General features: G+C 39.2%; 2 protein-coding genes across 2 annotated transcripts; both read left to right on the top strand.

Annotated features, from left to right (window-relative positions):
• The first annotated feature begins 5,959 nt into the window (after positions 1-5,959).
• On the top strand, positions 5,960-9,351 carry LOC149229037 (uncharacterized). The gene is made up of 5 exons (XM_089380940.1): positions 5,960-6,897; positions 7,020-8,424; positions 8,523-8,688; positions 8,846-8,865; positions 9,226-9,351. Exons 1-5 carry the CDS (start codon positions 5,960-5,962, stop codon positions 9,349-9,351), a joined length of 2,655 nt encoding a protein of 884 aa, XP_089237066.1.
• Positions 9,352-9,386: 35 nt separating this feature from the next.
• LOC149229036 (uncharacterized) lies at positions 9,387-9,917 on the top strand. Its single transcript, XM_089380939.1, has one exon. The coding sequence runs from the start codon at positions 9,387-9,389 to the stop codon at positions 9,915-9,917; it is 531 nt and encodes a 176-aa protein (XP_089237065.1).
• Positions 9,918-10,806: the final 889 nt, after the last annotated feature.

Here is a 10,806-nt window from a genome sequence, read left to right as displayed (position 1 = left end):
ATTTATCAATAATTATTTTATTCTGCGAAGGTAACGAATTTAACTTTTATTTGTTTAAAAATAATTATTTTATTCTGCGAAGGTAACGAATTTAACTTTTACATAATATTTCAGTATTAAATTACAATAGAATATGAGATTTACCTTATTACTCTTTTTATTTTCAACCTAATTAAAAAAAAAAAATGTTTATAAATTTTCGTTGATTAATTAATTTCAAAATATATGATATATTTGATTAAAATATTATTTATAATATTTTGGATTTTTAAATTCCTTGCATAATATTTTAGAAATAGAAAATAAAATATAAATGACAATTAATTTTAATTTCCTTCTTATTGGAATTGGGCACTTTAACCATTTTACTAATTAAAATATTGAATTCACATCACTAACTTCCGTGCATATCTAAATCCCATGATTAAACCTTGTTTAAATTAATTTTTTACAAAGCTTCATTAAAATTTTACCATGCCATTTGTTAATTGACACCTATGAGGATTAATCATAATGGGAAGACTACAAAATGTAACACACACCTCACACATACATTTGTCATAGTAATGGAAAGGTGTATTTCCGAATAAGATGATCATCAGTTTCAAACCATTGGTAACGTGTGTCCAATTCCAAATAATAGGTGTCAGTAGTTTCATTAACTTGTCCATCAATTTTAAACCATTGGTAACGTGTGTCCGATTCCAAATAATAGGTGTCAGTAGTTTCATTAACTTGTCCATCAATTTTACTTTTTCATGCTCTTAGTAATAACTCCAAAAAACAGGTGTCCTTAGTTTCATTAACTTGTCCATCAATTTCACCCTTTCATCCTCTTAATAATAAGTCCACCACTCCATCTAAGATTGTAACATGGAGGAGAAAGAGCAGCTTGAGCGTTTCAAATTGTGATTAAATATTTATTGTACATGTTATTCATAATTCATTAACTTGTCCATCAATTTCACCCTTTCATCCTCTTAATAATAAGTCCACCACTCCATCTAAGATTGTAACATGGAGGAGTAAGAGCAGCTTGAGCGTTTCAAATTGTGATTAAATATTTATTGTACATGTTATTCATAATTCATTAACTTGTCCATCAATTTCACCCATTCATCCTCTTAATAATAAGTCCACCACTTCATCTAAGATTGTAACATGGAGGAGTAAGAGCAGCTTGAGCGTTTCAAATTGTGATTAAATATTTATTGTACATGTTATTCATAACCATTCCATCTATTATAAGCAAAATAGTGCTCCGTGGGTGCATGCATTTCTTAGTGTTTGGATTATTGGAATTGTAAGTGTGATTAAATATTTATTGTACATGTTATTCATAACCATTCCATCTATTATAAGCAAAGCAGTGCTCCGTGGATGCATGCATTTCTTAGTGCCTGGATTATTGGAATTGTTGAAAGATTACTAGAAGGATTGCTGGAAGGATTACTAGAACTATTTGAAAGGGTTTCTCTGGGTTTCTATTTGCTAAGAAAAGTGCACAATCTTTCATAGCCTTCCTTTTCTCTATTGTTTTCAATGTTCACAATTACCTAGTTTTGGAAAATTACTATTCTATATATTAATATTGTTTTCAATGTGCACTTTTACCTAAATTTGTCACTTAAAAGACCAACAACAGTCTACTGTGGAATAGCTTTGTTCATTTGTAGTAGCTTCGTATTGAAATTAAATTTATATTTTAAATGAAAGGAACAGTACATGATACTAATATTCATTACATAATCCACTAGTTCCATCTCTCATCTCTCGAAATACCCCAGTGACTACAAACCTGAACCATGATTTCCTCATGAATATGCGGAAATACTTCCCTCACCATAGTGGTCATTGCAATTATGCGAGGATCTAACATATTTGTATCATCTTGCATACCCATGTTTTCTGGAGCCTGCCTTGGCCCAACATTCCTGAAGAGTAACCCACTTGCACCTGTTATTGGCCTCCAAGCATTTTCTTCTGATGATGTGCTATGTACATAGGTTCCACCAACACTTGCAAGTTGCCTCCTCGTCATTTGAACTCTGCCAAATCCTACCGATCTCATTCCTGTGGATGGACCTGTACCATCTAGCCCTGCATTTGGCCAGGGAGTTGTTGCATATAAAAGAGTTGGTTCCAATTTATAAAAAATAATATAAGCATTGAATCTAAATTGTTCTAAAACACATACAAACTAAAATCAAATGCAATTTATAGAAAACAGTGTCAAGTAACAATCACTTTCTCCCCACCTCACCGTCAAGTGATAGATCCTTTCAGCTAACATCAAACTTGATTTAAAAATAAAAAAATCCCCTGCGAAATTACAAATAAAAAAAAGGATTGATGCAAATCCTTTCTCCTTATCTATCCTCTTGTATCCCTCGATATTTTTCCACGACTTTATTCAGCTTCGCATCCAAATCTACTATCGACGGGATCGACACTGAAGATGCCACTCCGTCTATTGTATTGCGGAGGGTAACGTTGTGGGGACACAATCAATTCACAAATGCATAGGAAATAATGAATTGAGTGGAACTAATGAATTGAAAAGCTGGTCTAATTTTAAAAATTTTCATAGAGGAATGCTCAAAAATAGAGTTTCAATCTCAGAGTAACACAATGACTTAAACCTGTGACTTAAGCTGTAAGACTAATTTTAATGAGATAACCCATTCAATGTGACCATTTCAGTAAAATCGAAGCCGAAACTAGCAATCAGGCTGAACAGTGTCAAGAGCGAAGTTGTGTGCAGGTTTTGAATCCGAAAAAAATGAAAACATGGATAACAGGATTTGAAACAGAGCGGCCAAACTGTATGATTCTTGGTGCTACCTGATAACTACCGTCTTAAGGTCTCAGTTGGAATAGGAGATGCCGGAGCGGGAGCGACTGATGAAGCAGGGAGCCAACCAGGTTTATCGGTCCGCTGACAGCCGGCCAATGAAGCTTGCCACCACTTTGATCCTATCATGAGCTACATTTGTCTAGGCCTCCTCCCTTTTCATTGGCATTTTACCTCGCTCTTGCTCCACTATCCGGCCACTCTTTGCATGCTCCATACACGTATTCTCGAGATAGCTCATGCATGCTCGTTTATCTTTCTCCCATGACACCTGGCCTGGAACGGTTACTTATCATCAATCTATTTAACCATTTCAATCACTGCGTTTGCGATTTTTTTGGTCACTCGGCTTTCTTGCCTTTCACTCCCTCTCCTCTGTGGAGTGGCTCAGTTATCCTCCGTTGTGATTAACCTACTCTTTTTTGGCTCAAGAGCACTCTCTGTTTTCTCCTCGGAAGGTAACGTTGGCATACTTCACGCGCTTGGTGCTTCTGTCGCTCTCGCTCGCGGTTGTGAGGGGGTGGTATAGAGGTTTGTATATTTTCTCCCTGTTTTATCTTATATCTATATTTTATTTTCTCTTTTGTACATGGATTTACTGTAAATAGGTTGAATCTAGCCTGATATATGCTACATTTTTGCCTATAACATAAGCTGGTCATTCTGTTTATCAATTTCAGTAGTGCTGTTTTTGGGTCCTTGAGAGTCCTTTTCTCCATGAATTAATCTGACGAGATGCTTAAGTCGCTCTTTTACAAGCTGAAGAATTCTTTAGTCTTTTACAAGCCATGCTCTGATTTACGCTGTAGGGTCGGGGACTGGTGGTGTATCCTTGTGATGTACTGCTGTTGTATAGACTGCAGGGATACCTCTTCAGGGTAGATCCCTGGTGTTTGTATGGTCATCTGGACTGGCTGCATGTTCTTGGCTTCTTTGGATATGGCGGTTTAGTGGTTTCTGGTTTTCTGGTTATTGGTAGGTCTCGCCCATTACCTCCCTCACCTGTTTTTTTTTAAATCTCCTAGAAGTTATTAGACTTGTCCTGGCATTGGCTCTTTAGTGTACTATCCCTCTGGGATCTTCCTTCTTTGTCAAGAAGGCGGCCTTATTTCACCATTTTCTGTACTTCCCCTCGTCCTAGATTTATTCTCGCTGTTTGTGTTTTTTTATGTAATCGCGTTCTTCCCTCTAGAGAATTCTTGGCGCGATTCCCTATGCTTTCTCTGTCCCATCTTCCTTAACTTCCCCCATCTGCCTATTTCTCTATCCTGGTGTTACTCTCTTTTTTGGATCAAGGGTAAAGATATCCTTTGTCCTTTCCTATCCTTTTCGCATTTAAGGGGATTTTCTGTCAGTTGTTGGATTTTCTCTTGTATCGATGGAAGATGGTTCAAACTCTTCTGCCAAGGAGGCTATGATCCGTGCCACAGTCATGGCGGAAAAGTCACATGAGAAGTCCATGAAGTCCACCGAGTGGCAGGCCATGGTGGATGATATGATTGTAAAGCCATCATGGCATGGAAAGGAATCTCGGGACCACTCAAAGGCTTCTCGCTACAACAAAGCCAAGAATCCGGTTAAGACTTCATCTCCTCCTAAAGCCATCTCTCTGGATAGCTCACATCTCTCGGTCCGAATTGGCAGTCTACAGGATCTTGCATTGATTGGCAAATGGCATTTCCCGATTATGGACGATGCTATTATGAGGAATTGGCTTGATGAGCGGTGGAAGCCTTTGATCGGATACACCCCTATTATCTCTCGCCTTATGAGAGATTGGTACTGCTTCCATTTCCTTAAGGCTTCTGATTTAGAGATCGTTTTCAAGAGTCCCTCGGTCTGTGGTAGGAGCTTCCTTGCTCTCTATCGGTGGTATATCGGTTTTGACCCTTTAAAAAACACTCCATCCAATAGTTTGATCTGGGTTAAACTCCCTAATCTACCTCTGGAAATGTGGTCTATTGAATCCCTCACAGAGATTGGAAACTCCATTGGCAAATTCGTTTATGTGGATCCTTGGTGCCGTGGAGAAAAGGACAAAAGGATTGCGTGGATCCTCATCGAGAAGTCATATAAAGGTGGTTATCCTGACCATATTGAGATTGGCTGGGGTCGGTCCTGTATTAAATAGCGGTTAGACTTCTGGGGTATACCGTTTAGGTGCTCTTTTTGCCATAGGACCGGTCATCTCATTCATAACTGTAGGCGTCATGAAAAATCGTCTTCTTCACTGTCTTTCCATCGTAGCTGATTGGACCCGTCCATCAATCTTGCTGAGAAGCTTTCCTCTTCATCTCTTTCTTTATCCGCTTATGATCCTTTTAATACGCGGATCCCATCCCGCTCGGAGCCTCCCCTATCCCCTCGGCCGCCTCATGTGATCTCCTCTGTCGGGCCTGTCCAAGGTTCCACAGTTTCTCATACTATTCATGAGAAGGGTGGGCCTTCTAATTTCTTTTGCTTTGTCACTCCTGAACCCGTGGCCAGCTTGGTGGTCCCTTCTCCCCCTCCCCTGCCCGTGGGTGATTTCAATGTTGGCTCCATTACCATCTCTTCCTCCTCCCCGGAGAAGTGCACTCGTCCTTCCACCAAGTGTAATGAGTCGAGGGAGAATGTCACCCCCTTCAATTCTCCCGTGTCTTCTCCGGCGTACCGCATGGAAAGTGATGTTGATTTTCTACTCTGTAAAAAATCACTTGAATTGGAGCCCCTGACCATTCATAAGCCAGATGGTCCTTCTTCACCCTTTATTAGTCCGAATTCTGCCATGAATATTACTGTTAGGAAGAAACATGCATGAGGTAGCCGGCATTTCAGGGGGAGAACTATTGCATCTGCGTCAGGTGTGAGGAATTTGGCCCTTGTTGATGTTCCAATTCATGATATGTCTGAAATTCAGCCCCTTAGAGCGAGCACGGCTGGTGAGCCTTCTCAATGACTTTCATTGTTTCCATGAACATCAGGGGTTTAGGCGCTAACCCCAAATTTTTGGCGCTTAGAGAAATTTTCCTCACGACTCGTCCTAAGATTATTATGATCCAAGAAACCATGCATAGTTGTCGGGACTCCATCTCATACTTTAGGAAAATGTTTCCTACTTGGTTCATGGTTGCTACTGAGGCAAGAGGCCTCTCTGGTGGTCTGGATGTAATATGGGATCCCGCGTGGATCAGTGCTAGAGCATTTAAATGCTTTGCTGGTATTCTTATATCGGCATCTCTCAGAGGCCATAGTTTTCACTTTAACATTCTAAACACCTATGCGCCCTATAAAAATAGATTCCCCTTCTGGGAAAAAATGTTTGCATCAGAAATTTTTGATCTTGATTATCTGATTATTGCGAGAAACTTAAATTTCACCTTATGCTCTGATGAATGTTGGGGAAAGTGTCGTAAAAGTGACCCGCTAGCTGACCTTATTAATATGGAGTTTCTTAACAGGAATCTTGTGGATATTGCACCTTCTAAAATGATGCCTACATGGGACAACGGCAGATCAAGCGATGCTTATATAGCAAAAAGGATCGACCGCTTCATTATTCATGCGAGCGTCATCGACAAAATGGGCATGCCCTTTTCATATATAGGGGCGGCTTTTTCTTCTGATCACAGGCCTATTGTACTAAGCTGGAGGATGAAGCGTATCAGGGTGGGATACCCTTTCAAATTCAATCAGACTTGGTTAGAGGTCCCAGAATTTAATGCGCTTATATCAAAATCATGGAAGGAGATATCGGCCGGTGAATCATCCCTTCCAACGATGGATTTGAGGGAAAAAATGGTGGTAATGAGACAGGTGACAAAGGATTGGCAACAAGACAAGAAAAAAAGGGACAGGCAGCTGCTTCATGATTTACAATTGGAATTGGATCAACTCATTGGCTCTACCTGTACAAATGATCTTCCACTCAGTATTAAGTGTCGCATAAGGGAATTGGAGATCAGTAAGAAAAAATTCTTCTTCAGGAGGAGGCCACATGGAGGCTCAAAAGCAGAGCCTTATGGCTCAAGGAAGGGGACCGGAACACTAATTATTTTCATAAGGTCTCAAATGCTAGGCGGATAAAAAACTCAATCTCGAAAATTAATGATGGAAATGGTGGATACTTCGTATCCCACCAAGATATCACAAATGAAGCTATACGGCATTTTAAATTACAATACAGAAGGAAGGAACACAACGATATTCAGCATGTTCTCTGGGGGATTGAATTGGCACCTACTATGTTCGACGCTAATGGTAACGCGAGTCTTCTCCAGCCCATCACGGAGGGGGAACTTCTTGGCATTTTAAAAGCATTTTGTAAGGATAAAAGTCCAGGGCCGGATGGCTGGACTATTGAGTTCTATATTCACTTTTTTGACCTTCTCAAAGATGACTTGCTGCGGATGGTAGAGGCATCCCATTTATCTGGTAGTATTCATCACAACACATCATCCACTCTGATTGCTCTTATTCCTAGAAAAGACGAAGCGGAATCTTTTCATGACTTCCGGCCAATATCATTATGCAATATATCTTTTAAAATCATATCCAAGATTATTGCGGAAAGATTGAAACCGACGCTGGCTTCCTTCCTCACTATGGATCAACATGCCTTCTTAAAAGGCCACAATATATTGGATGTTGTTGCCATCACACAGGAAGTTATGTTTTCAATGATATCAAATGCTATGGATGCGGCCATTCTTAAAGTTGATTTGCAGAAAGCCTACGACTGTATGGATTGGGGATTCCTGAGGTGTTTGCTGGCTAAAATCGGACTAAACACACAATCCATTGATTGGATCATGTCTTGTGTTGAAAATGTCCATTATTCGGTGCTTATTAATGGAATACCTTCTCCATTTTTTCCTGCGGAAAGGGGACTTCGCCAGGGATGCCCCCTTTCGCCTCTCTTATTTATTCTTGCTATGAACACTCTCAGTCTTCAGATAAACAGTGTTGTGGCGGATAAAAGGTGCAAGCCGATTAGGATCTGTAGGGGCATCCATGTTTCACATAATCTATTTGTAGACGATGTGCTCATCTTTTCCATGTTGTGTAGGTCGACATGGATATGCCTCAACGATATTCTTAATAGGTTCCAGAGGGCAACTGGGTTATTCATTAACAAAGGTAAATCTTCTCTTTACCATAATGATACAAACTTGGAAATGGTTATATGGCTGGCTGATCTGCTAGGTATTGGTTTTAGATCGATTAAAGATGGCATGAAATACCTCGGCTTTCAATTAAAAGCCAAAGGTTACTCTTGTGCTGACTGGCATTGGATCTTGGAAAAATTCTTTAGAAAAATCTCTGCCTGGGAACACAGAACCCTCTCTCTGGCCGGGAGGCTCATTCTATCACAGTCGGTCTTGACGCAGTTAGCGGTGTACTGGGCTCATATTTACTCGCTTCCGGCTGGCATTATCCACAAGATTAATCGACTGCTGGCTAATTTCATCTGGGGTGGAAGTTCCAATCATATCAAAATCCACCTAACAAAACTGGAAATGATCTTTATGCCAAAGAAGTACGGTGGTTGGGGCCTACTCGACATGCGTTCTTTCGTAGAGCGCTGCTATGTAAATCGCTGAGGAGGGCCATTTTCGGAGAAGGTCTATGGAGTTCATCCACTAGGAAAAAATATCTGCAAGATAAAGATCTTGTCTTTTGGTATCAGAGGGGATCTATTGGAATTAGCCACGGCTCTGCTATATGGCTTAGTCTTAGGAAAGTTCAACATTACTTCCTGCAATGCCTAAGTTGGAACCTTTACTCTGGTGACCGTGTCTTCATCGGCATTGATTCAATTGCTGGCGACCGTGGGCACTCGTGCATCCCTAAACGTATCTTACCTTTTCTCTTCAGAAATGGTATATTCACGTGGGATAAAATTATTTCATCTTGGTGTGGCCCTATCCCTATTTGGAAAGACGCACATGAACTTCACATGCCTGCCACATTGCATTCAGATTGGAATTCAGTGATAAACTTTCTATGCAGTTTGGGCATACACCGATCAGGTACTGCGGATATGCTTATATGGAGTGTTCCAAATAAAAAACTGCCTGTTGGAGTGAGAGATATATATGCAGATATGATTCTTTCAAAGGCCGAAATCACATGCTCTTTATTCCCCATTAAATTCTGGAAATTGGGCTGCCCTCTAAAAATGATATTATTCTCGTGGCTGGTTTTCAACAACCGCAATTTGACATGGGACAACTTGCGGAGGAGATGTTGGCATGGTCCAAGTAGATGTCCCAATTGTGAGGCTGCAGAGGAAACCAACCTTCATTTGTTTTTTCAATGCGGCTCCTCCCTACAGATCTGGTATGAATTGTCTCTGCTCATTGGTTTTTCTCACAATGTTTTTGTTACAGTACAGGATGCTTTCCAATGGTGGAGTGCGCAAAAAGTATCATGGCGTTCTCTATTTATCATCGTCTTATGGTGTTTATGGAAATGGCGGAACTCCAAGATCTTCCAGGAGTCTAAAGAGCCTCTGATGTCTTCTTTGCAACATATTTTAGCCACTTATGGTATGCTGCCTGTCAAGGAATCCAAGAAGGAAGTGCAACGAAATAGTGACGAGATTGTCCCTCACAATACTTTGCCCATGGCTTTCTTTGATGGGGCTGAACAGCTCAATATATGTGGATGTGGGGTACATATAATCATGGATGAAAAGTTGCAATATTTTTTATCTTGGAATGGGGGGAGAGGTACAAACAGCCTGGCCGAGGCAAGGGCTTTAGCTGGACTGCTTGCTTTCTACATGTTCATGGAGATTCAGAACATTTCTATCTATGGGGACTCGAAAGTCATGATTGACCATGTCAGGGGTGCATGCCATATCAATTATCCTCATCTTTCTGGATGGTTAAATCGGATTATGCATTTTTGGAACAAATTAGTTCAGCCATCTATCAAGCACATTCCCCGCTCCCTTAATGCTCAGGCGGACCGTCTGTCTAAGGATGCTCTATCTCTTGAGCCTGGTGCGTGGTCCTTGTTGATATCGGTGGATGACCGAACTTGCTTCATTCAGGATTTCTTCATCCCGGGATTATGATCTGATCATTTTTGCTATCTTCCCTATCCAGATATGTTTCACAGTTTTTCTCCTTTTGGCTTTCAGTTTTTTCTACATCTGAAATAGTTTCCATACATTTTGTCAGACTATTTGCTATATCCATGTATATGATCTTCATGATGATGGCCCTATATCTGTAAGATCATGTTTTTCCATATGTTCGCAAGGTTGCTTGTATATTTAGCTCTTGCTTTATCTCATATGTACTCTTTATATTGTCTCAATATAATACTATACAGATTTTTCTCTTGAAAAAAAAACTGTAATATTATATTAATATTAAATAAGTTTTCAGATTGTTACCCAAGTTAGATTAAGTTGAAATTGTTGTTTGAGATTTTTTTTTTTTTTATTTGGGACATAAGAAATCTCTCGCTGTTGCTGTAAGATTATATTAGATATTAAATAAGTTTTCAGATTATTACCAAGTTAGATATGAAATGGTTGTTTGAGATTTTTTTATTTGGGATATAAGAAATCTCTCTTTATATAGAGATTTAGCTGATAATATTTATAAATATATTAAAAAAACACATTTTTTAACAATACTATAAATATTTTTGAACTATCATTTATAATATGAAGTTTTATGGAATAAAATCTAAATTAAAAATATTAATGTAATAAATCTTAATGGTTGAACTTTAGAAATCTCAAGTTTAATTTAAGCTTATCTTATTAAACACTGTAATTAAATAATGAAAGAGAAAATAAATTGTATTTAAACAATAACTTAAATAAATAAATGATTAAATAAATAACTTTTAATAAATAAAAGAGATATCAAAATCAGTCTGGGTGGGGTAGCTCAAGTGGTGATGGCTGTGGAATGAAGTCTTATTGACAAATCTTGTGCTACCCTCCCCCC

Source organism: Pinus tabuliformis, chromosome J, assembly GCF_031772625.1.
Source record: "Pinus tabuliformis cultivar Carrire ecotype Pingquan chromosome J, CPIR1, whole genome shotgun sequence".
Taxonomy (NCBI): domain Eukaryota; kingdom Viridiplantae; phylum Streptophyta; class Pinopsida; order Pinales; family Pinaceae; genus Pinus; species Pinus tabuliformis.
Note: the sequence above shows the minus strand (reverse complement) of the source record. Positions and strands in the feature narration are given on the sequence as shown.

Coding starts and splice junctions, on each gene's coding strand:
- LOC149229036 (XM_089380939.1), top strand. CDS start 9,387: ATGCTGCCTGTCAAGGAATCCAAGAAGGAAGTGCAACGAAATAGTGAC.
- LOC149229037 (XM_089380940.1), top strand. CDS start 5,960: ATGGTTGCTACTGAGGCAAGAGGCCTCTCTGGTGGTCTGGATGTAATA. Junction 8,689..8,845: donor GCACTCGTGCATCCCTAAAC/GTATCTTACCTT, acceptor CTTTCTATGCAG/TTTGGGCATACACCGATCAG. Junction 8,866..9,225: donor TTTGGGCATACACCGATCAG/GTACTGCGGATA, acceptor TTTTTGTTACAG/TACAGGATGCTTTCCAATGG.